The sequence below is a fragment of the Trichomonas vaginalis genome, chromosome IV (genome assembly GCF_026262505.1).
Source record: "Trichomonas vaginalis G3 chromosome IV, whole genome shotgun sequence".
Taxonomy (NCBI): Eukaryota; Parabasalia; order Trichomonadida; family Trichomonadidae; genus Trichomonas; species Trichomonas vaginalis.
This window is the reverse complement of record NC_067206.1, coordinates 25,322,176-25,347,042: the sequence shown is the minus strand read 5'-3', so window position 1 is coordinate 25,347,042 and position 24,867 is coordinate 25,322,176. Positions and strand designations below refer to the sequence as shown.

The 24,867-nt window shown below is 35.0% G+C and overlaps 12 protein-coding genes across 12 annotated transcripts, besides 1 other annotated feature; 3 read left to right on the top strand and 9 right to left on the bottom strand.

The window, feature by feature from the left end:
* Positions 1-410: 410 nt before the first annotated feature.
* TVAGG3_0165990 (WD40 repeat-like family) lies at positions 411-1,834 on the top strand (the record flags this gene model as incomplete). The annotated part of the gene is made up of 1 exon (XM_001325228.1): positions 411-1,547. One exon carries the CDS (start codon positions 411-413, stop codon positions 1,545-1,547), a length of 1,137 nt encoding a protein of 378 aa, XP_001325263.1.
* Positions 1,835-1,950: 116 nt separating this feature from the next.
* Positions 1,951-2,711, bottom strand: TVAGG3_0165980 (uncharacterized protein; the record flags this gene model as incomplete). The annotated part of the gene is made up of 1 exon (XM_001325227.1): positions 2,295-2,615. The coding sequence occupies one exon, from the start codon at positions 2,613-2,615 to the stop codon at positions 2,295-2,297; it is 321 nt and encodes a 106-aa protein (XP_001325262.1).
* Positions 2,712-2,962: 251 nt separating this feature from the next.
* Positions 2,963-5,519, bottom strand: TVAGG3_0165970 (Ankyrin repeat family; the record flags this gene model as incomplete). Its single annotated transcript, XM_001325226.1, has 1 exon — positions 3,187-5,208. A coding segment is annotated over one exon (2,022 nt), but the record flags the coding sequence as incomplete, so codon positions are not given.
* Positions 5,520-5,913: 394 nt separating this feature from the next.
* Positions 5,914-6,040: a mobile genetic element.
* A 117-nt stretch (positions 6,041-6,157) lies between these two features.
* Positions 6,158-8,823, bottom strand: TVAGG3_0165950 (intra-Golgi vesicle-mediated transport; the record flags this gene model as incomplete). Its single annotated transcript, XM_001306973.2, has 1 exon — positions 6,189-8,711. The coding sequence occupies one exon, from the start codon at positions 8,709-8,711 to the stop codon at positions 6,189-6,191; it is 2,523 nt and encodes an 840-aa protein (XP_001306974.2).
* Positions 8,824-9,583: 760 nt separating this feature from the next.
* Positions 9,584-10,737, bottom strand: TVAGG3_0165940 (RING/U-box family; the record flags this gene model as incomplete). Its single annotated transcript, XM_001306974.1, has 1 exon — positions 10,138-10,737. The coding sequence occupies one exon, from the start codon at positions 10,735-10,737 to the stop codon at positions 10,138-10,140; it is 600 nt and encodes a 199-aa protein (XP_001306975.1).
* A 252-nt stretch (positions 10,738-10,989) lies between these two features.
* TVAGG3_0165930 (cell division cycle) lies at positions 10,990-12,331 on the top strand (the record flags this gene model as incomplete). Its single annotated transcript, XM_001306975.1, has 1 exon — positions 10,990-12,255. One exon carries the CDS (start codon positions 10,990-10,992, stop codon positions 12,253-12,255), a length of 1,266 nt encoding a protein of 421 aa, XP_001306976.1.
* An 812-nt stretch (positions 12,332-13,143) lies between these two features.
* Positions 13,144-13,642, top strand: TVAGG3_0165920 (actin binding; the record flags this gene model as incomplete). Its single annotated transcript, XM_001306976.2, has 1 exon — positions 13,159-13,584. The coding sequence occupies one exon, from the start codon at positions 13,159-13,161 to the stop codon at positions 13,582-13,584; it is 426 nt and encodes a 141-aa protein (XP_001306977.1).
* A 224-nt stretch (positions 13,643-13,866) lies between these two features.
* On the bottom strand, positions 13,867-18,990 carry TVAGG3_0165910 (antigen BSP-related family; the record flags this gene model as incomplete). Its single annotated transcript, XM_001306977.1, has 1 exon — positions 13,867-18,990. The coding sequence occupies one exon, from the start codon at positions 18,988-18,990 to the stop codon at positions 13,867-13,869; it is 5,124 nt and encodes a 1,707-aa protein (XP_001306978.1).
* A 42-nt stretch (positions 18,991-19,032) lies between these two features.
* On the bottom strand, positions 19,033-19,950 carry TVAGG3_0165900 (surface antigen BspA-like family; the record flags this gene model as incomplete). Its single annotated transcript, XM_001306978.1, has 1 exon — positions 19,033-19,950. One exon carries the CDS (start codon positions 19,948-19,950, stop codon positions 19,033-19,035), a length of 918 nt encoding a protein of 305 aa, XP_001306979.1.
* A 73-nt stretch (positions 19,951-20,023) lies between these two features.
* On the bottom strand, positions 20,024-20,614 carry TVAGG3_0165890 (ribonuclease inhibitor domain-containing protein; the record flags this gene model as incomplete). Its single annotated transcript, XM_001306979.1, has 1 exon — positions 20,024-20,614. One exon carries the CDS (start codon positions 20,612-20,614, stop codon positions 20,024-20,026), a length of 591 nt encoding a protein of 196 aa, XP_001306980.1.
* A 1,542-nt stretch (positions 20,615-22,156) lies between these two features.
* On the bottom strand, positions 22,157-23,135 carry TVAGG3_0165880 (cyclin-dependent protein serine/threonine kinase protein; the record flags this gene model as incomplete). The annotated part of the gene is made up of 1 exon (XM_001306980.1): positions 22,259-23,107. The coding sequence occupies one exon, from the start codon at positions 23,105-23,107 to the stop codon at positions 22,259-22,261; it is 849 nt and encodes a 282-aa protein (XP_001306981.1).
* Positions 23,136-23,367: 232 nt separating this feature from the next.
* Positions 23,368-23,781, bottom strand: TVAGG3_0165870 (uncharacterized protein; the record flags this gene model as incomplete). Its single annotated transcript, XM_001306981.1, has 1 exon — positions 23,549-23,773. The coding sequence occupies one exon, from the start codon at positions 23,771-23,773 to the stop codon at positions 23,549-23,551; it is 225 nt and encodes a 74-aa protein (XP_001306982.1).
* Between the last annotated feature and the right edge of the window lie 1,086 nt (positions 23,782-24,867).

Sequence of the window (24,867 nt, the reverse complement as noted above, 5' to 3'; positions counted from 1 at the left end):
AAATACCTAGCCATATTAGTATTCTAACAATACAGCATAATTTTGATATATATTTTCAAATGTTAAAATGTGGTATTTTTCAGGTGTTGCCAACTATCTCGGGTACTTTACATTCTAATTTGTCCCTATCCAGAGCTTAATCAGATTAGTTTCTGATCTTTGAATTTTAGATAAAGATCTATAAGGCTAAAGATTCAAAGGTTAAAAGTTTTTTGATATAGATACTTATGTAACAATCAATTATCCCTAAATTACAATAATTTCAAAAAACATGAAATTCTCATTGTATTATTGCAACATTTTAATAAGAATTTGCAACTCTTATAGCTAAATGTGTTGATTTTATAAAGTATAAGAGATTGCGCATATAAAATTTTATATCGAAAATTTCGACATGTGATATAAAATAGATGTCACGCTGGGATAAAAAATGCGAATTTTCTCAAGACAAAGGCACCCAAAATTGGATAACATCTACCTCTGTCTCGATATCAGGCAATATAATATGTGCAGGATCAATGTCAGGTCAAGTTTTTGTTTTTGAAAAAAGAATTACAGGCGGATGCTGGGACCATGTATATACATGGGGTGCAAACACGAAGACCATTGATGTTAAAATGCAAAAAGAAGTCAATCCTATTATTATTGATACAGAATTATTCCCATCACAAAGAAAATCTCCACTTTTACTTACCTCAGGTCAGCAAGACATTCACATTTGGTTCATATCCGATAAAGTAGAACCAGCAATACCAAAAGACTTTGTTGCTCAAGGTATTACATTCCCAACTATTACAAAGCGTGAGCGCTTCATTACAACCAATGAAGTATGTCGTCTACAAGCCAGAGAAGGTAATACTATATCAGCCTCTCGTGCATGTAATGATGGCATCTCGTTTGCTTACGCCGAAAATAAAGATGTTATAATTGGTCGCTTAGATTCGTTAAACAGAAACGCCACCATATTCACCAACGAAAATCAGCTTACCCGTATTGATTTTAATCCAAAAAGTTGCGACATTTTACTTGCAGGCGATGTAAAAGGAAATGTTAACATTATAGACTCAAGAGTTGCTCCCAAGTTAACTACTCCTACCTCCCGTGCATCCTGCATCAAGCCTCTCGCAGGACATCACTCCGCAATTACTGAATGCAAATATTCTCCTGACGGAGTTAATCTTTTCTCTCGCCACCCCAGCGACATAATATTCTGGGACTCAAGGAACATGAAAGAGCCGGTCTCCGTGATCTCTCTTGCTACTGAGAGCCAAAGAAACCACATGCAAGGAAATGAGCCATTTAGATGTGGTTGGTTCGACGAAAAGACCGTTGCAACAGGAAAACTCGGAGGAGAACTAAGTCTTGTTACGTCCGCAGGTGTCATAGATACAGTACAAACAGGACAAAGAAGAGGAGCTTTCTTTTTCTTGAAGGATAAGAAGAGATGGGACCATGAACACGCTGTAGCTGCCGTTGACTGCTTGAATGGATCTGTGGCAGCTGTGGCCAATGGAACAAAACTATACATTTACGATTGCAAGCCTTAATTTTATTTTTAATTTTATTTTTTTGTTTTATATTATATTTTGAAATATCATTGATTTTGATTAAATATGCTATTCATTTCTTTATGTTTTGTTTCTAATGAAGATACATCTAAATAAGATTAACAAATTTTTAGAAACAAATGCTTTAGTTAATGGTAAAGTTACCACCTTCTTGATTAAGTAATACCAATTCATATGTTGTATTGAATTTAATTCATTTTAGATTCGTACAAATCTTTATTCTTCCTTTCGCTCTTTTTCAATTGTTGTTAAATTCTTTTTCTGAGTTTTGGTGCTCTAGTAAAGTGCGAAAAACTCCTCTATAATTTTATTTTCTTGAGATTCCTCTTAAAGAAAATCAAATTTCACATAACTGGTTGTGTTACATGATGTAATACATATGGTTTTTAATCATGCAAAAAAATATATATTTGATACTAGAGAAAAAATGCATATTTTGTATTTTTAGGCTGCAATTCTTTCAAAATTGAGTTGGACTACTTCTTAAACCAATCAAATTGTTATTTTAGATGTGACTGTAATGTTAAAATGGCATAATTTTCACAACAATCTTCTGAAAAAAATATTTGAAAAAAAGAATGTTTAATTTACAAAACAAACAGTAATAAATTGAATCGGGCGATATAACAGATATTTTTGTATATGGATGTGAGTAATTTGAAGTAGATAAATCAATATTCAAAAAAAATTGATTTTCTTCAATATTGTTGTAGTGTTGTGATATCATCACTCTTGAGATACCATGAAGTCTGTTATTTCGAATAACTCATTTTCTTCGAATAATATTTCGCGAATTTCGGCTAAAAGAGGATGTCTCCATTTATTCCTGACTCCAAGTTTTTCTAAAAGGCAAATCTTATTGGAATAAATGTATTTTTCGTAAAGAAGTCCAACCATTCCTTTTTTAAGTTCCAGATCTGCTTCAACTTGTGCGTTATGACCTTCAATGAGTGATTCTAGCTTTTTCTTTTGTTTTTCTGTTGTTTGAACCTCGCCATTATTAATCTTTTCCAATAATTCTATCGCAGTTTGCCATTTTTCTTCCATTTTTGTCACTTTTTCAATACTTTCATTAATTCTTACTCATATCTCACAGATCAGAAACTATATGTAACAATGATATTTTGTGAAATATCATTGGTGTGGTACTCCCACAGATCAGACACTATATGGTACCATATATTAATTTCATTGGGTTCTGCAGAAGGGTACAAAATCTTGCCCAATAACCCTATTTGCAATTTAATTTTTCATTCATGTCTATAAATACCTTTCTCAACTCCCCCAGTTTGCTGAATCAAAATGATTTTAAGTAGATATTATTTATCTGTAAAATAATTCAAAGTATGTTCATAACAATATGGACATATAAGGATTATATCGATTGAATTATAATAAAGATATCATTATTTATATTTTGATTTGGTGATGTGGAGTGTTAATATTTTATTTCGTTTCTGTAATAGGTAAATAATTTTGGACAATATATTCAAATTATGGACAAAATTGAAAACTGTTTCACTCATTTTTGTTCTACGAAGGAAATCAAGAGGCCAAATAAGTTTTAAATGTCTTGAAATTTAAAATATTTTGAAAAGTTGATAAGTATATGATTGAGTTAATTGGAACAAATAGTTTTTAAGTAATCTCTTACTTTACCTTTTGAAAACATCATTGCAGTTTTTCCGTATTTATTTTTTGCTTCTTTATTAGCTCCAACTGAGATAAGATATTGAACAACGTCAAGATGACCATTTTGTGATGCCCAAATGAGGGGAGTAGATCCATAATTATTCCTTGCTTCTAAATTAGCTCCTAATGAGATAAAACATTGAACAAGATCAAGTTTACCATTTTGGGATGCCCAAATGAGTGGAGTATATCCATCTCTATTCTTTGCTTCTTTATTAGCACCAGCTGAGATAAGATATTGAACAACTTTAAGATTACCATTTTGTGATGCCCAAATGAGTGGAGTATATCCATGGATATCCTTTGCTTCTTTATTAGCTCCAACTGAGATAAGATATTGAACAACGTCAAGATGACCCTTATATGATGCCCAAATGAGTGGAGTATATCCTTCACTATCCTTTGTTTCTTTATTAGCTCCAACTGAGATAAGATATTGAACAACGTCAAGATGACCATTTTCTGATGCCTTAATGAGTTGAGTATATCCAATATCATTCTTTGCTTCTTTATTAGCTCCAACTGAGATAAGATATTGAACAACTTCAAGATGATCATTTTGTGATGCTTCAATGAGTGGAGTATATCCATAAATATCCTTTGCTTCTTTATTAGCTCCAACTGAGATAAGATATTTAACAACTTCAAGATGACCATTTAATGATGCAATAATGAGTGGAGTATATCCAATATCATTCTTTGCTTCTTTATTAGCTCCAACTGAGATAAGATATTGAACAACGTCAAGATGACCATTTTGTGATGCCCAAATGAGGGGAGTATATCCATAATTATTCCTTGCTTCTAAATTAGCTCCAAATGAGATAAAACATTGAACAAGATCAAGTTTACCATTTTGGGATGCCCAAATGAGTGGAGTATATCCATCTCTATTCTTTGCTTCTTTATTAGCACCAGCTGAGATAAGATATTGAACAACTTTAAGATTACCATTTTGTGATGCCCAAATGAGTGGAGTATATCCATGGATATCCTTTGCTTCTTTATTAGCTCCAACTGAGATAAGATATTGAACAATCTCAAGTTTACCATTCCTTGATGCACAAATGAGTGGAGTATATCTGTTTTTATTCTTTGCTTCTTTATTAGCTCCAACTGAGATAAGATATTGAACAACGTCAAGATGACCCTTATATGATGCCCAAATGAGTGGAGTATATCCTTCACTATCTTTTGTTTCTTTATTAGCTCCAACTGAGATAAGATATTGAACAACGTCAAGATGACCATTTTCTGATGCCTTAATGAGTTGAGTATATCCAATATCATTCTTTGCTTCTTTATTAGCTCCAACTGAGATAAGATATTGAACAACTTCAAGATGATCATTTTGTGATGCTTCAATGAGTGGAGTATATCCATAAATATCCTTTGCTTCTTTATTAGCTCCAACTGAGATAAGATATTGAACAATTTCAAGTTTACCATTAGATGATGCATAATTGAGTGGAGTATATCTGTTTTTATTCTTTGTTTCTTTGTCACCACCACATTCGATGAATGATCGAACGAGTCTGAGATTTCCCTTTTCAATTGCAAAATAAAGAACATTCCTCTCAGAATCATATTCATATTTTTTAGGAGCAATCTTTTTCCAAAGTCCTGCTTCGATTGATTTTGAAATCATGTCATGGTTTCCTTTCGAAGAAAGTTCATCAAGGAATTTGTAAACAGTTTTAAAATCACTAGATTTCTTAAGTTCTGTGATTTTAGTTAAAATATCTTGTGAATGATTGTAATTTTCATTAATTACATTGGTAGTGGTATCGTTGGACGCATTTTCACTTACATTTTCAGTTTCATTTTCAGTTTCATATTCAGTTTCATTTTCAGTTTCATTTTCAGTTTCATATTCAGTTTCATTTTCAGTTTCATATTCAGTTTCATTTTCAGTTTCTGTTTCGTTAGTAGAATAGTTTGTTTCTTTCTCATTTTGTTTTAAAAAATCAATAATACCATCAAATATACTGAATTTCATGTATTTTTTGACAGATTTCAGAACTGTAACGACTTCTTCGAAGTTTTTGATAGTAACATTTGCTTTTCGTGTACAGGTATATAAATCTTTGGTATTGATAGTTGAAAAAGATTGTTTGAGAAGGGTAACGTATTGATCTGCCGACAAACGTGAATATTTCATGATTGCTTTGATATCTTCGATATCAAATATATCGAAGAAGTTTTCGTTATCAATATAATCGCTGATATGAGCAGCAATGTATTCGAAATTCATATCCATGTCCTGTTTACTTTTTTTTCAAAAAAAAATCGTAACTTTACAAAAAAAATCTGAACAAAAATAAAAAATCAAAAATTGGCTCCAAATTTAATGCTTTATTTATAATGTTGCTGATTCTTGTCAACTTTAGTGATATATTGTCATTTTCCTCTGAATTCAATAGATTTTTCTTCTTCTAGTATAGATACTACCTTTTGACAAATACCACATGCTTGGTAAAAAAAAAGATTAACTTTATATTTTCCGAACAAATGTGCAAGAGATTCGTGAGAAGTTCTGATTCTCAAGAGCCCACTTATCAAATCATCCATTCCTTTCTTTTGATTTGTTTTTGAAATTCCAGATTCTGAACAAAAAAATCAAAGTCTTCTTTGACTTTTCAATACTTGATTTTAAGGATGCACTTACGCCCCTATGACATGGCTTGCAATTAAAGTGTTTAAGGTTAATTTTCAATTAAGCATCACGCCAGTTGTCAAAAATTTGAATTAAAGTCAGATGGGCGTTAGTGCAGCCTTAAGGATCCCTTAAAATCAAGTTAAACATTGAAAGAAGATGGAGACTGCTTTAATCCTTCGGACTATCTCAGAGAATTTAAATTACCGATTCTTGTCTTTAAGAAAAAAAAAATGAGATTTTCATGTTTTATGTAAACAATAAATATTTTATTATTGAATAAGTTTTCCGAACAAATATGCAAGAGATTCGTCAGGAGATCTAATTCTCAAGAACCCGTTTATCACGCCATCCTTTCCTTTCTTTGCTGATATGTTCATCTCTACTTCTTCACCGAACAAGCTGCACGTGTACAAGTTTGCTGCAATGAAGTCTGCGTTTTTAGACGTGACAAGTAACTGTTCTCTCGGAGTAATGACCGCGAACTTGAAGTTGTCAGCGATTTTGTTCAAAAACTTCACCAGATCTGTTTCACTTGTAGCTATGTCGATCTTCCTCTCCCAGACGGAAGCAGCCCACTTGGATCTGAACGCTGCATCAGATATCTTCTTCGGTTCGAAGCAGAAGAAAGGATCAATGTTGATTGGCGCAAGTGGCAAAAGTTGGTGGTCGCTGCCTCCTGCTCCAGCGAAGTCGAAACTGACTGCGCCGAATAATGTACCACATGATCCGGAGCTGATCATCACTGGGAGATCGAATTGCGTCGATCCAGATGGAGCTAAAGAAAGTAAATCGTTTCTTCTCAAAACAGAAACATTTCCGACGGTTGTGAACTCGAAAAGAATGTTCGTGAGGACGGCGTCGGTCCTGTTATAGAGAGTTACGTGGTATACTCTGTCGTATTTCCTTAATGTGCAGGAGGCTTCGACGTATAATGAATCAGATGGACCTGTGAGTTGGGATATTGGGAGTTCGACGGTCTTGATGGTCTTCTGGGGTGCTTCTTCAACAGTATTCATTAGAACTGAGAATGATAATGGAACATTTGCTGGAATAATTTGGATATCTTCGGTTTTCTGGTCCAAAATGCGCTTTCGGCGATGTTCAAATGAATCATTTAATGATTGTTTGAATAATCTGCCGAGTTTTGGAGCTTCTGATGCTTTGACCCATAAATTGCAAATATCTTTTGCATTTTTCTCGACGTTCTTGAAGCCAAGAGCCTTCTGGACAGCTCCTTGTAGGTCAGCAATTGTAGCTCCGCGCAGTTTGGCCTTAACTAAAGAAGAAATCAAAGCTAATCCGAGGAATGAAGATCCTTCAGCGAGACTGTGCCTCAAAGTGCCTAAAGATGCTGTTGTCTGCTTTGTTGTGTATGTTCCATCATCATTGATAACTGTTGTCGTTGAATTTGTTGGGTTTGAAGTGGAATCTGAACTTAATAAGTCCAAAAGTATATCAGCGCCAACAGTAGGGTCTTCAGCGAACTCGGATACAGCCCACATTGACCTTGCAAGTACTACTGGTCGGTCAGAAGCATCTAATGCCATAACAAAAAATTTAAATGCTTCTTGACGGGCTCCTGCGATGCCGCAGTCCTTCAATAACGAGCTGGATAAGTCGGAAAGCTCTGGATTTTGGTCTGTAATGAGTGGCCCGACTTGACTTGCGATAACATTGCAAGTTTCTGGAAATCTGAGGAGCAAAGTCTTCAAAGCTTCAAGGGAATCGCGATCCTTTGATGAGATAAGAGGAACTATGGAGATTGCGGACTCTTTCAAGACAATTGAAGTTAATAAATTCAAAAATCTTTGATGAAGACTGCCGACAATCGAAGCTCCTTGGGACATTTCGAGGGCAAGAGGTGCCAAAATGTCCTTGTGCTCTTCAGAAAGTTCAATAAGGGATTGAACAACGAATGCGCGTTGATTTTCATCAGTAAGTGAAGAAAGAAGCTCGCAGTAGGCATTTGCTGTAGCTCTGATGGCTGACGGACTGCTTGAGAGCGTATTTAAGACGTTGGCTGCTTGTAAACGGACTAATGGAGAATCATCTTCAGTAAAATCGACAACTGTTTCAAGTAGACGAACTCTGTAGGGCGGGAAGCGCTGATAAGCTGCTGATGCTATTTGTAAGATGGCTAATTTCATATCTTGTGAAAGAAATTGCTGAATATTAATTGTTTGATCGAGAGCTTCTTTTGGTGATGCTACAAAAGCGGCATAGAGCATTGCTGGAACAACCTTCTGATTTGTTTCGTGGGCAAAGCTTTCTGTTATTGCATCAGCAATGTCTTTGTCGAATCCAGGAATATCTCTTACAAGACGAGCAACTAAATGAGCAGCATACCAACGTACGTATTCATCTGAATGGTCTAAGTTCGATATTACTGCAGAAAGTAATTGTTGAAGAATATCATGATCATTAATTTTGTAAAGGAAACGAATTGCAGCTCCACGAACATATTCATTAGGGCTCAATAAGAATTTTCTGATAGCGTCATTAATCAAAATGAACTCAGGACGCATTTCTCCGCGTGCATCTCTGATTTCGATATTCTCAAGGAATAAGAAAAGCAATTTAATAACGCGATGATCCATTGTTGTTGCCGTGTATTGGATAATTGGCATAAGGAGATGAGGAGGAACTGACTCAGTGAAAGATAATAAAACAATTTGTTCTAAAGCTTCGGCTTGTTTTGTTGGTTCGTTTCTATTTGTTAATTGCTTCCTTAGGTCATCCCATTTTGGCTGCTTTTCCGGCTGATAATTAACAGAAAACCAACCTTTTAACATAGGAATGCAGTATCTCACTTTTGTGGACAAAATGCAAAAACCTATGAATTTTCCTATTTTAATTTGATATTCATAATATATAAGTATTTGTAATGCATATTCTATCTTCTAATTAGTAAAATTACATTGCCCGCCAAAATCAAAAATTTTCTATTGAAAAAATAGCGCCAAGTCCAAAAGTGTCATTTTCTCATTGAAGACCGCAGCTGGAGTCAATGCCGATTATCCACTTGCTGGGATGCTACACAGCCTTTGATCTGGCCAATCATAGTGCTGTTCCATCCACATCAGCAAGTGATTTCGGCATCAGATCTCCACTTGGTCTTCCATGAGAGTTCTGCAAGCCAGGAGTGCAATATCTACGCAGCCTGGCTTATCTACGCAGCCTGGCTTATCTACGCAGCCTGGCTTATCTACGCAGCCTGGCTGCTAGGATATAGTAGCCAGGCTGCGTAGATATTGCACTCCTGGCTTGCAGAACTCTCATGGAAGACCAAGTGGAGATCTGATGCCGAAATCACTTGCTGATGTGGATGGAACAGCACTATGATTGGCCAGATCAAAGGCTGTGTAGCATCCCAGCAAGTGGATAATCGGCATTGACTCCAGCTGCGGTCTTCAATGAGAAAATGACACTTTTGGACTTGGCGCTATTTTTTCAATAGAAAATTTTTGATTTTGGCGGGCAATGTAATTTTACTAATTAGAAGATAGAATATGCATTACAAATACTTATATATTATGAATATCAAATTAAAATAGGAAAATTCATAGGTTTTTGCATTTTGTCCACAAAAGTGAGACAGCCATAGGAATGAATAAAAAGTGACAGTTCTATTTCTCCCTTTGAATCAGTTTAGAATGATTCTCCTAAAGGAGATGAAACCAGCCTTTTAGCTTAATGATGAATAATGAGTAGTGAACTTTTTATTCACTCCCAAAGATCATAATTATTCACAAATTTTCAAAAAAAAAATTGATTTAATTTGTTTAATATCTGGGAATAATTGGAGATTGTAAAGAACTTATACTTTTTCAGTGCCTGGCTTCCTCTAATTCCTATTAAAAATATAGAAACTTTGTCCAAATATTTAAATTTCGCATAAAGTTTATTCTATTAAGAGTGCGAATTAAAGTCTTTGAGAATTAAAGAAAAACTTTATATTTCAAAGGCTTCTTTCTTAGTATATAATGCCAATTTGGTTAATTTCCAGGCAATAGTCTATAACTTTGTCACTTTAAAGAAGAAATTGTTGTCTGAGATGAGGTGAGCTAGAGTTAGTGGATTTTACACAATAATTTCTATTAAAAGTATTAAAGCTTACTCAAAATCTACACAAATAGCAAGTAATTACGTAAAAACACGATTTCTTAGTATCTAATCTAGAAAAGCATATATTTTTAAGTATAACAATCTATATAGTTATTAAGTAAAAGGAATGAAGAATAATAAAAGAACAACAAAAACTATTACATATAAAAGCGATTTGTTAGCAATAATTGCGTTATTAGATACTGAGACTAACACGGGTTGGCTTTCATCTTCAATATCGGGATCCGAAACTTTGGGAACGATAATATCATTTGCTGTAATTGAACAATGACATTTAGGACAAGTGTTTGATGATTCTAGCCATTTTTCAATGCATTTTCGACAAAATACATGGCCACATGTAGAAATCGTGAAATCATTAACATTATTAAGGCAAATTGCACATTTGAATACTTGAGTATTACCTGATGCATTTTTTACGAGTCCTTCTGATTCTAATTTTGAATTCAGATATCTTAAGTCTGATGTCGTTAAATTTTCAACTGCATATGAAATAAAGTCATCAATTTCGTCTCTTTTTGATTTTGCCCACGTTTCCCTAGCTGGTGATTTATATATATTTGATACAACTTTGGATGGAGTCAATTCTTCTGGATTTTCCATGGAAAACCTTAAAGAGCGAATTGGTGATGCATTATCTGCTTCTGTTGATTTCCCTCTCTTTTTCCCATGGCTTGGAGTTGTTTCATGCATAATTTATAAACGTACATCAAATTCATAATGATAAAAAATCATAATATTGATGATTTACTTATCAACAACTACTTCTTCCATTAAAAAATTAACCCCGTTTTTGATTGTTTGACAAATTCAGAAAAAAATAAATGAGTTTTGATAGTATCTTTTATATCATTGGATAGCAAAACTCAAATACCATTATTATCTTTGAGGGATGCCCTGAATTCGATAAAATTGTATACGTTTAGAAATTGCAAATTCAAAATAATGACTTTTGCGTCACGCATACTAAATTCACCAAAAGAGATACGCAATTCGCAAGATAGATTCCTATCTCCAATGAAATCACCAAAAGTTAGAATGTCACTCACTCCTGATGTTCATTTTTGCAAATCAACACCAAAATTTTCACCATCCGCGTTTTCTCCAACGGCCTCACAAGAAAAGTTCTTCTCCCCAGGAAGGAACTCACTTTCCTCACCATTATTCACTTGCAACAGCCAAGATAGATTTGCGAGTCCAAGAAGATCATCAATAGGCAAGTCTTTGGACTCTCAGCCATCATCACCAAACTCAAAATCTAGACACTATCCATCTAAGCCAATTCATACAGCTGTTTTCGATGATATCCCATCGGATTTTTATATCAACCCGATGGACTGGTCTAGAAAGGATGTTTTAGCCTTAGCTCTTGCAAGTGGTCTTATCTTGATCAATCCGAAAACATTTGAAGCAGAAAGACCTCCATCTACACCAGAAGATATTGTTTCCCTTAAATTCAATCATTCTGGCAATAGTTTGTTCCTTGGATGCTCTGATGGATCAGCTACAATATATGATGCGCTCAGATACGCCCCAATTATCCTGACTCAACCCTTAGATGATGCAATTCTTTGTGTCGATCACAATGATTTAACATTCTTCGCTGGAGCTCGCAACGGAAAGTTCGCTGCTATTGATGAAAGAACAGGAAATGTTAATTTCGAAGTTGAAGCACATCTTGAAGAACTTTGCAACATCAGAAGTTCTCCTGATGGAACAGAGATCGCCACATGCGGAAATGATTGCACAGTCAAGATCTGGGATGTGAGAAATACCCAAAAGGCAAAGACCGTTTTTGAACAACATGAAGCAGCTGTTAAAGCTGTTGCATGGTCACCATCACAGAAAGGTGTTATTGCAACAGGTGGTGGTACAAGTGACAGAACAATTAAAGTCTGGAAGAGCGAAAATGGTGAAATCCTTAACTCTGTTCAGACGGGTTCTCAAGTTTGCAATCTATTTTGGAATGACAGCTACAATGAAATTGTCAGCTCTCATGGATTTTCTCAGAATCACATTGCTCTATGGAGAGGTACCGATTTGGCTCCTTTGGCTTCATTCCATACACACAAGGAGAGAGTTCTCTATATGACCGCATCTCCAAACGGTGGATGCATTGCAACTGCAGCCCCTGGAGATAATTTGCAAGTTTGGAAATTATTCCCGCAAAAGACATTGTCGGTTTCGGAATCAATCTTGCTTTTGCGCTAATCATATTTTAGTTTTAAGCCGATTATGTATTTGTATGTCCATTGTATTGTCTTATTAAACATTATTTGTTATCAAATCTTATCAAAGTATATTATAAATATGGAAAAGGAACATATTTATTATTTTGTGTCTGTGCATACTTGACATACTTTATGTGGAATAGGAGAGAATAACTTCTTGAATTTACACATCGTTGCAATGCTTATGAAGGATCAGAAAGGAAAATATTATCTTGATTGATAAATTTCTAAAGCATGTATTCTTTGATGAATTTTATTCAAAAATATTTTCCATCATTTCAAATAAATGGTTATTGAATTGTCCTATTTATTATCAATTTTCAAAAAAATATCAAAAAGCAGACTTCTCCTAATAAGCGGATGGTGAAAATTAGTGAAAACAAAAGAAAATTCAGAATACAAACTCCAGCCTTAAATCATTATGAGGAAATACGATCTCCAAAAAACAATTTATTCTGAAAGATAATCATACATTTAAAGATTAGTGATATAGGATATTTCAATAATCTAATCAAAGCTAGCTAAAAGTAAGGAATAAATGTTGAATAAATTCGAAAACAATCCAAAACCAAATGTCTTAATATTAGTATTGTTCACTTTTATGAAGGTTATAATAATATAATATTTATTTGCCCGATTTGTTCTGAACTATAGAAATCGAGTAATCATCCGTGTAAGTTAACGTCTTTTTTTAAAATTTGAGAGTATTTTGAAATTATGAAAGCATCATAAATTGTCCGGGACATTACAAAAAGTCCGAAATGTACCATTTTCATACTCATTACATATGTGATAGTCTTTGAAGCAAATAAAAAAAAGTCAATTAATTTCAATTCACAAATAACCAGCGGCTGCTGTCCAATTTTTTTCTCACTTCACTTTAATGTCTGACTGCTCCGATCCAGCCATCCGTGAAGCTTACGAAGAAGTTCGCAAGGATGTTGTCGATACAAACTGGCTTCTCATCACATACGCCGAGGGCTCTGACAAGGTTTGGACACTCGTCGGCAAGGGCAATGGTGGCCTCGATGAATTAAAGGAACACCTTAACGAGAACTTCCGTGGCTTCGGCTACCTCCGCTGCACAACTGGTGATGAGCTTTCTGTTCGCTCAAAGTTCGTCTTCATCACATTCTGCGGTGGGAAGGTTCGCCTTATCCACAGAACAAAGCTTACAGTCCACAAGGCTGATGTTCTCCGTGTTATCGAGCAAGTCTCCATCTCTGTCGATGCTTCATCAACTGAGGAACTTACACAGGACGACATCAACGCTCGCCTTAACAAGGCAGGTGGTGCCCACTACAACTAAAGAATTCGGACTGCAATTTTTGAAAAGTCTCTATACAAGAAATAATCAAAATATTTTCTATATCTATAACAATATATACTTTTTTTTATTATAACTAAGCTACTTTTTTCTTGAGTCATATTGTAGTTGAATTTTTGATTCTTTTATTTTATTTCATATTTAATTTATATTTTTGGGTTGTGAAATTTCAGATTTATTTAATATAACAATTCATATCTCAGTATGTTTCTATTGGTTTTGCAATAAATGTCTTGATTAAACTAAAGAATTCGTATTTCATATTTAAATTTCATATAAAATCAGAGTTTCGGCTTTATATAGTATCTTAACCAGAGACTTGATGTTGATGTTATTCTGTGTGATTGTCAAATTCTTCAATCCAGAGTTGTAGAATGATCTTGGGCCAAATGTTGTAACATTCAACTGGTAATTGCTGAACTTAGTTGTGCCCTCGAAGCAGCTCTCTGGGATCTCCTTGACAGAGGCATCAAGTGGGATTGATTCAAGTGATGAGCAGTTACCAAATGTTGCGACACCAAGTTTGGTAATTGACTTAACATCAATTGTTGTGAGATCCTTAGCTTCATGGAATGAGAACTGTGACAAAGCGACTGTTCCTTGTGTCTTGAATGTCTTGATTCCTGATCCGCAGAAAGCATGTGGACCAACAACCATTTCCTCTTCTGAATCGAATGTTGCTGTGACTAATGAGATGCAGTTATGGAAGGCATGGGATTCAACTGTTGTAACATGTCCCTTGATTGTTACATCACTCAATAAGGAGCATCCGTTGAAGCAGTATTCTGGAATTGTTGGAACATCATCGGAGAATGTTAACTCAAGCTTCTCAAGTTTTGTTGCATTGTTGAATGCATATGATTGTAATCCCTTGACAACACCATTGAAGTTCAATGTCTTGAGGGAGCATCCGCAGAATGAGTGCATTCCGATTGTAAGGTTGTTCAATGACTGGATTTCGATCGACTCTAACTTGTAGCAGTGATAGAAACCGTATTTGCCAATTGACTTAACCATTCCGTTGATTGCGATTGATTGTAATGAGTTGCACTCATTGAATGCGTAATCTGGGATAAGAACCATCTTTGAGCCCTTGAATTGGACATTCTTCAATGACTTGCATCCGCAGAAGCAGTGAGCACCAATGAATGGATTCTCTGCAGTGATTGTGATGTTTTGTAATGAAGCGCATCCATGGAATGCCTTGAATCCGGCAGAAACGATTGGTCCGTCAACATTGAAAATATTCAAGTTTGTGCATCCATCGAATGCCTGATCTGGGATCTTGATCTGTGACTTTGTCATGATCTGGATTGTATCCAAGAGGTTGCAGCCACTGAAGGCTTCTGTGCCAATGTGGATTTCACCATTGGATAAATCAGAGCTGAACAAGACCTGAGAAATCTTTGTTCCCTGGAAAGCGTGAGCGCCAACATATGACAAGGCACCAATGAAGATGCTCTTGAGATTTGTGCAGTTAGCAAATGCTCTGTCGCCAACTGGAGATGTCAATGTTGCTGGAGCGTGGAATTCCTTCAAAAGCAAGCAGCCATTGAAAGCATCCTTTCCGATTGGCATTGTTTCGCCACCAGCGATGATAACTGTTTGTAACTTGGAGCATCCCTTGAATGATGCATCGCCAATCTTTGTGACTTTGCCTTCAACTGTGAAATCGTTGAGAGAAATGCAATCTTCGACGAATTTCTCTGGGATCTCTGTCTGTGTGCATTGGATGTGGACTTTCTCAAGCTTTGTGCAGTTGTTCAATCCATCCTTTGGTAATACATCTGTATGTAAGGCAATCTGTGTGATTGCTGTTCCGTGGAATGCGCCATCACCGATCTGTGTGATTGAGCCCATGATGATGTCTTCTAACTCATAGCAGTTGTAGAAGGCATTCTTTCCGAGTGTAACTGTTTCAGATTGGATGTGGCATGTAAGTAAGTTGAAGCAGCTTGAGAAAGCGTTGTCACCAATAGCGAAGGACTTATCCTCAGCACTCAATGTGATCTGTGTTAATGAATAGCAGTTCATGAAAGCATTGTTTCCGATTGACTTGATCTTTCCACTCATGATTGTGAAAGTAGTCAATCTGTGGCAATCCTGGCACAACTGTTCTGGGATATCGATAGCCTGAGATGTGCTAAGGACAATTGATGTTAACTGTGTGCAGTTCATGAATGTCTTTGGAGTGAGTGTGTCAACATTGAGGATAACATTAGAAATCTGTGTCTTGTAGAATGCGTTTGTTCCAAGATGGATGATTTCTCCGATGATTATATCTCTCAAAGTCTTGCAGTCATAGAATGCGTTGTCATCAATGGAAACTGTGTTGACTGGGATTCTGAATGTGTACATAGATGTGCATTCAATGAATGCCTTACTGCCAATTGTGAATCCATCCATCTTGTTGGAATAGATTGACAATCCGACTAATTTACGGCAATATGCGAAAGCATTGTCTTCAATTCCAGAAACTTTGTTTGCAAAGACAGCGGTTTCAAGTTGAGCGCAGCCAGAGAAAACACCACTTGGGATGACAGAATCCTCTTGGTTGTTGATGAAGATCTGTGAAATGTTTGTGTTTGTGAATGAGTTCATTCCAATTGATGTGATTGTACCAATGATTAAATCACATAATGATGTGCATCCGTTGAAAGCGTTATTCTCGACAGAGGCTGTATCTGATGGTAAGTGCAATGTGAATAAGTTGGAGCAGCCATCGAATGATGATTCGCCAAAGGTCATATCCTTGACATCTGATGAGAAAACTAATGATGTCAAGCCAACGCAGCCTCTGAAAGCGAATGCGCCAACCTTTGTAACCTTGGCATTATTGATGATTGAGTCTAACTTATCGCACTTATCGAATAAGCCTGGTGTGAACTCGAATGATTGAGTGTTGATGAAGACACGAGAAATCTGTGTTCCAGCGAAAGCGTAATCACCAGCATAAGTGATTGCGCCAATGACGATATCACGTAACAAATTGCATCCGTTGAAGACATTCTTTCCAAGTGAGATTAAATCTGATGGGCAGTGGAAAACAGCCAAGTTTGTGCAGCCCTGGAATGCGTTATCACCAACTGTCAAAGAGGAGCCACTTGGATTGAAGATGATTGATTTAATTCTGATGCAGTTACGGAATGCGTTAGCCTTGACTTCCTTAACCTTGTTGAGGAAGAAGATGCTTTCAAGATTGACGCATCCATCGAAGGCACCCTCTGAAATTGTGATATCATCATTCTTGATGAAGATTTGTGCGATTGCGCTGTTAGCGAATGCATAATCACCAATCTGAGTGACAGAGCCAATGAATAAGTCTTCGAGACCTGTCAATCCGTTGAATGCATCACTGCCAACTGTCATTGAGCTGCATGGGATGTGTAAGTATGTGAGAGCAGAACATCCTGTGAATGCAGCCTCTCCAATCTGGAAGTCAGCGTTGGAGTTTGTTGACGGCATGATATCAAGCTTGGTGATCTTGCTGCATGCGAAGAAAGCGTTCTTTCCAACACTGGAGAATGTTCCAGTCAAAGCGACTGTCTGTAATTCAGAGCATCCATGGAAAACTTCATCTGGAATTGGAATGCCATTTCCACTGATGAAGATTTGTGTAAGCTTTGTATGCATGAATGCGCCAGCACCGATTGATGTAACCTTACCAATGAAGATATTAGCCAAGATTGAGCATCTTGCGAATGCGTAAGCACCAATAGAAATTGAATCAGTGAGGACATTGAATTCGTGAAGCATTGTAGCACCTTCAAATGCACCATCACCGAGTGAGAAGGACTGTGTGCTTGTTGGTGTAACCTTGAATGATTCAAGGCTTGTGCAATTTCTGAATGCATTAGAACCAATCTTAGCAACTGTATCCTGGAAGATAATTGAGTTCAATCTGTGGCAGCCATCGAACAAACCATCTGGAATGGCAACATTGGAGATCTTCAAGTAAACAAGGGAAATTCCTGTTTTAGCAAATGAATAATTGCCAGCAGATGTGACTGCACCGATGAAGAAGTCTTCTAAGGATTCGCAGCCATTGAATGCATCATTTCCAACAGCGATTGAATCTGATGATAAGTGGAAAACAACCAAGTTTGTGCAGTTGCTGAATGCGTGTGCAGGAATTGTGAACATTGTTGTGTCAATTGGATAGAAGACTAATCTTGTGAGTGATGTGCATCCATGGAATGCGTATTCACCAAATGACTTAACCTTTCCAACGAAATCAACAAATTGTAACTTTGTGCATCCACGGAATAATCCAGCTGGAACATCGATGTCTTGGACGTTGATGAACATCTGTTCGATGCCAGAGTTAGCGAATGCATATTGTTCAACCTTTGTTGGAACACCAATGAATAAGCCATTGAGATTTGTGCATCCGTTGAAAGCATTGCTTCCAATTGTGACTTTCTCTGTTAATAACTTGAGGCTCTGTAAGTTTGTGCAGTTGCAGAATGAATAAGCAGAGAATGTGAATTGTGTTGTATCAAATGGATCAATGCTCAATTCCTGGAGTGATGTGCATGCGTGGAATGAGTATTCACCAATTGTCTTTACCTTTCCTGGGAATGCAATTCTTGTTAACTTATGGCATCCACTGAACAAACCTGCTGGAATATCAATATCTGGGATGTTGATGAACATCTGTGTGACACCACAGTTTGCGAATGCGTATTCTTGAACTTCTGTTGGAACACCAATGATTAAATCAACGAGGTTATAGCATCCGTTGAAAGCATTCTTCTCGATTGTTGAAACAGCAGTTGGTAAGTGCAATGAATACAAGTTTGTGCATCCTTCAAATGCTGATTCTTCAAATGTGAACTTGGAGGAATTAGATGGGGAAATTGCCAATGATGTCAAACTTGAGCAATCATTGAAAGCAAACTGGCTGATTGATGCAACTGATCCAGAGAAAACAATGTGGTTTAACTGTATGCATCCACTGAATGCGGCAGTTGGAATAGCAACGTTGTCAATCTTGATGTAGATCTGTGAAATTGCTGTGTTAGCGAATGATGAAGCATCAATTTGAGTAACAGCACCGATGATGATATCACTCAAGGATGAGCATCCGTAGAATGTGAAGACGCCAACATTAACTTCTTGACATGTGCAGTGGAATACTGTTAAGCTGTTGCAGTTTGTGAAGGCGTATGAGCCAATATTGAATGTTGTATTTGTTGTTGTGAAAACCAAGGATTCAAGTCTGAAGCAGTTTCTGAATGCGTTCTCCTTGATTTCCTTGACATTAGAGATGAATTGAACACTGGCAAGATCGTCACAGAATTCGAAGGCACCTTCTGGAATGACAACATCAGCAATCTTGATGTAGACTTGTGTAATTCCGGAGTAAGCGAATGAATATTCCTTCATGGATGTGACTGGGCCAATGAAGAAATCGTGAAGATTTGTGCATTAGAAGAAAGCGTTGGCTCCGACAGTCAACTCGCCCTGTGGCATATGCAATTGCTTTAATGATCTGCATGCATAGAAAGCAGTGTCACCAATAACGATTGTTGCACCTGTGTTCATAACGAGGGATTGAAGGGAAGAGCAGAACTTGAATGCATTTTCTTGGATCTCAGCAACTGTTCCCATGAATCCGACTGTTATCAATTTGGAGCAGCCTTCGAATGTGCTTGTTGGAATAACGAGTTTGTCACCAGATAATGTCAACTGAGTGATTTGTGATTTAGCGAAAGCTCTTTTCTCAATTTTTACAATTGGGCCGAGAGATATGTCAGTTAATGACATGCAGCCTTCGAAAGCACTTTCACCAACAACTGTTGTATTCAATTGGACTCTGAATGATTCGAGATTTGTGCATCCATAGAATGCAAATGCGCCAATTGGGAAAGAGTTGATAGTGTTTGTTTGGAAGTGGAATGATGGAAGAGAAGCGCAGTTCTTGAATGCACTTGGCTTGATTTCAGAAAGAGTATTTGTGAAAACAACGCTAAGTAAGTTAGAGCAGTTCTCGAAAGCACTCTGTGGAACAACAAAGTTATCACCCTTCAATATAACCTGTGTGACGGCTGTATTTGCAAATGATTGTTCGCCGATTTCTGTGATTGCACCGATGAACAAGTCATAAAGCTTTGTGCAGCCATTGAATGTGTTATTAGCAATGGAAATTGTGTCGGATGGAGCATGGAATGCAATCATATTTGAGCAATCAGCAAAGGCATTCTCACCAATGACAATGTTGCCATTGCCACCTGGGCCAATGCTGAATGTAACTAAACCTGTGCATCCTCTGAAGGCGGAAGCCTTGATTTCCTTTACTTTTCCTGCAAAGCCTACGCTTTGGAGATTTGTTGCACCTTCAAACATTGATTCTTGGATAACTGTATCGTTGACTTTGATGACAACTTGTGAGATACCAGAATTTTGGAATGATGAAACATCAAAGGCAACTAATGCGCCGATGAAAATGTCTTGAATTCTTTCCAACGCTAACAGTATCTGTGAGTGTATGGAATGTGTAGAGGTTCTGGCATCCATAGAATGCGTTATCTCCAATCTTGAAATCTCTTGGTGTTGTTTCTAAGATAACGGTATCAAGAGATGTGCAATCTTTGAAAGCATTAGCTGGAATTGCGTTGACTGTGCCTTTTACTGTGATGCTGAAGAGTTGTCTGCATCCTTCAAAAGCACTAACTCCAAATGTAATGGCAGAATTTTGGAAATCAACTGCACGTAAAACAGCACAATTGTGGAATGCATTATCTGAGATGGTCAATGATGATGAAATTGTGACATTTGTCAAAGCAGAAAATCCTTCAAATGTATTAGCAGCAATGGTGTTGACTGTGCCACCAATAACAAGAGTGAAAGTGTTATCTGCGTATTGAGCAACTTGGTCTCTTGTAACAGATCCATCTCCTGAAACAGTAAGTGTATTATCATTAAATGTAACAGTAGATGATTCTAATTGTACTGATTTAGCCAGAAGAGCATTTGTTCTAATTAAGCTGATGGTATTAAAGAGCATCATTCTGGTTTTTGAAATTTTGAATACTCATTGAAATTTATGATAGGTATCGTTTAATCATTGATGCATTATGCATAGATGTTTAAAATAATAACAAGTTGTTGATCTTTTTCTTTCAAAAAAATTCAAGTTATTTGGGAATGAAAATATTGGCAGTGGAGATATGTGTATGCTATATTCAAAATTAAAAGCCAAAAACAAACAATGACAGTATTTATGCCAACTTCAAAATATGTCTAAATTGACTTATTTTTATGATTTCAAAATCTTCATGTAATAGCATGATTATATCTTAAATATTTTTGAAGTTCGGGAATGAGATTTTCAACTTTTATCGTTTAGAATTCAAATGAAAAATTGATAAAAATAAATAAAATACAACGGAGAATATTGACGTGAAAATCTCTTTCTCAAAAATTCTGAGAGAAAAACGGATTTGTGAATTTCAATTCTGCCATCAAGATTCAAAGAGATTATCACTCATTGCACTTTAAAATAGTATTAACATTGGCAAACATGCCCTAATATTAAATATTTTAAGATTTTTCTGAGAAATGAAAATTAATTTCTTATTTTTTCTGGGGATTATGGAATATTAATATGATCATTCAATTTAACATCTATCAGTATTAAAGGTTTGCTTCTGTTATAATAATTAAAATGGGAAACAATTGGATTCTATTTTTGATTCATTGAATCATTCTATGTACATCTACTATTAAACCTGAAATCATAGAAATACTACAAAATTAACTCAATTGGATGCAAAAGAAAACAGGATATATAATTTTTTTGAGTATATACTTTACCAGACAGATATGAGCTCACAAAAATACAAGAGTACTTGTAAATTTTGATAGCTTAGATCTTTATTCGTATTTAATTCTGATTGCAATTATTTTTCTTTGATTTAAAGATAATTCAATAATTCGGAGATAATGAATATTTATATTTTTGTTTTTCAAGCTTGAGATTTCGACCTTAAACTTTTTTATCAACTCTAATGAAAATTAAATATTGAGATCAAGGAAATACTAAACGCGAGTGGAGATTTGGCTTTCTCTGTTTCTTTTCATGTATTCTATATCACTGTAAATCTTCCAAAAAAATCCTGAAATCACAGTTATAATGATAAAATTAACATTTTTTCATTTGAAAAAATCATTTTCGAATTTTTTTTGGAATTTTCAAGTTTAATTTTGAAATTTACCAAAGATTATAACTGAATATCAATAAATTAAATCGGTGATACATATTAAAAATTAATATATAATCAAATTATTTTGTTAAATCTCCGTATAACTATGTAGTGTAAATTTAAAATTTATTACATTTGAGTCTTTTAACTCAAATGTCATAAATTTCAATTCTTAACATGAATTCAAACGCTTTTTAAAAAGCGTTTGAATTCAAATGTTAAGAATTAATATTTATTTACACAAAGTATATTCATAAATATAATGCATAAAATATTTAAATAGGCTTTATTAGATCTAGGATACATATATCTGAAGGTTGAAAAGGTCTTATGGTAAACAATTTGAAATAGATAGTATGTTTATTATGAATAGAAAAGGGTATTATTATAGAAATAGTAACGATAATATATTGATGTAGAAATTCATTGATTACGCAGTTTTGATTGGATTATTCAGCCAAAAATGGATGTTGGAGGGCTTCATGAGCAGAAATTCTCTTTGATTGGCTTGGTTCTAGCATCTTCAAGAGGAGATCAACAGCTTGTGGATCCACATCCTTTGGTAGAATTGTATCTAAGGTTGACTTGTATTCAGGAAGCTGGAATGACTCGAAATACTCGATTGATTTCATTTCTGGCCAATCTTCAGCTTTAGGAGTTCCCAAAACTTGAAGAATATTCATCAAAACTGAAATTTGAGAATCGCCTTCAAATAAGAGTTTTCCAGCAAGCATATGCCCTAATATACAACCGACACCCCAAATATCCATCTTCTCATTATAATCAATAAATCCAAGTAGACAATCAAGTGGAGCAAACTGATTTGTAAATCTGCAAGGTGTTAATGGCCTGCCTTTTATCTTTCTGCAATATCCAAAGTCGATAATTTTAATCTCGTTTGTTTCTGAGACCAAAATATTTGAAGATTTAAGGTCACGGTGGATATATCCCATTGAATGTATATATTCGACTCCTTTAAGAACTTCACGAGTAATGTATTTGATTTCTTTTATATCCATTTTAGGATTATCTTCTAAAATTTGGAGCAAATCTTTTCCTCCATACTCCATTATGATAAATTCGGACATAAAATCTTTGAATGAATCAAGCATTTGAATTATATTTGGATGTTTAAGGCTTTTTAACGTTTCAATTTCTTGAGCACTAATTTCATCAATGTCTGACTCCTTGCAAACAACAGTTTTCTTTGTTAGAAGGTCTTTGCAAAGGTATACAATACCAAAAGTACCTTGCTGAAGATCAGTTGTTTTTTCATATCTCTTGGGACCAGACAACATTGATAAAATTAAATCATAAAAAGATTTAGAAGCAATATTTACATGCTATATCTTCCCGAAACTCCTCATTTTAATAGGGTTTACATCAAAAAGATATGAGAATCGATTTATATTAAAAAGAAACTGTAAACATTTGCGCCTATGAAAATGTAAAGATAATCAAAGAAAGATATGCTTCAAATATGCAAAAAACTAATGAAATTAATATTATAAAGATTAGGTGTTTTCTATGATGCATTATCTATAGCCATTAGTATGTGCGCTTATTCGCTTGCTTAATTTCAAATTTTTAAGATATCAAATTTATTTATGAGATAAATAATAAGAATTTCGTAAGTGCACTTAAAGTAATCGCTTTAAAAGTTCTACTAAATCCTTTTATTAATTGACAAAAATGATTTTAATGATTGTAAATTATGCCATGTAATTGAATTCCGTTTTCTACTCTTTGAACTTGATTTCGACTTCAAAGTCATCGCGGAAAGGATCATCATTTTTATTTACTGGCAACTGTGCCCATTGTGGCATTGGTTCTTGAGCCTTTGATTCATCGTCTCCCTTCTTTGATTTCTTTTCTTTCTTGGAATCCTTATCCTTACGATCCTTTTCCTTATGTTCTTTATCACTGCGATCGTGATGATGCTTGCTTTTTTCTTTTGAGCTCATTTTATTTTATGTAATCATACCCTTTCAAATTTTGCAATAAATAATAGAAATTTCGCTTTGTTATAATTAAATTGCCTGAGGCCAGGTGATATTATTTCTCTACTTAATTGAAGCAAAATAGCTTTGTTTATCAAAATGATTTTTTGAAAGAGTCTGGCTGGCAGAAATATAAGAAATGAAGTGCAAGCTCGAAGTGTTTATCCAAACATTATTAATAGACATAGGATGATGCTTGTGAAAACACTACTATATATCTATTTTCTTTAAAAAAGATTCTGTTTTTTAATCAAATCGGGAGACTGCCATGTTTGCAGAGATGGATGAGAATTTTTTGATGGAATAGGTCATTTATGACAAGTATGTTGTTCACTTTCATACTTGTAATTATTCCAAATTGGGTACATTAAGACCTTAACTCAAGTTAAAGCTTGTGCAGTAAATTCATTTATTCACGTCCTTTCATAGACAATTATCAAAACAATTTGTTACTATTTTGTTTTAAAATTAATTTTTATATGGTGAAGCAAAATAAAATTTCTGCCATATTCACAATATGACTCATAGCTTTCATATGATGAGATAAATCGAAAACAGTTTAACTCATTCAATTTGCAATAAATAATTTTAATTGTCAAGTATGGATAAACGAATGATTTTGGTTTAAAAGGAATAAAAAATTCATAACCAACCGTATCCTTTGATGATTTTTATGAGAAAACTAAAATAACTAGTGATTTATTTAATGAAAAGTGGATTTGTATATTGAAATACCTCATTCATAATTTGCTTCTCGAAAACAAGTAACTTTCGCATTTTTATAGGTTTGAGATGATGAATCATAAATATTTTTTTTGTAAATTTCTTGAATTCGAGAAATATCAGGAAAAAATCTTTGTCATTTGATTTATTGGATATGTTGATAACTCAACATCTATATGTTGAGTCATGTAAGTTACATATGAATGAAAGTTCAATGATTTTTTGTTTGAGATAAAAAAGAAATTTACAATAATCGTTCAAAAATTTTGTCTTCAATCAAACATCAAGGTTCATAATCTCCTTGACCAATACACATTAATTTATTCTTCTAAGCT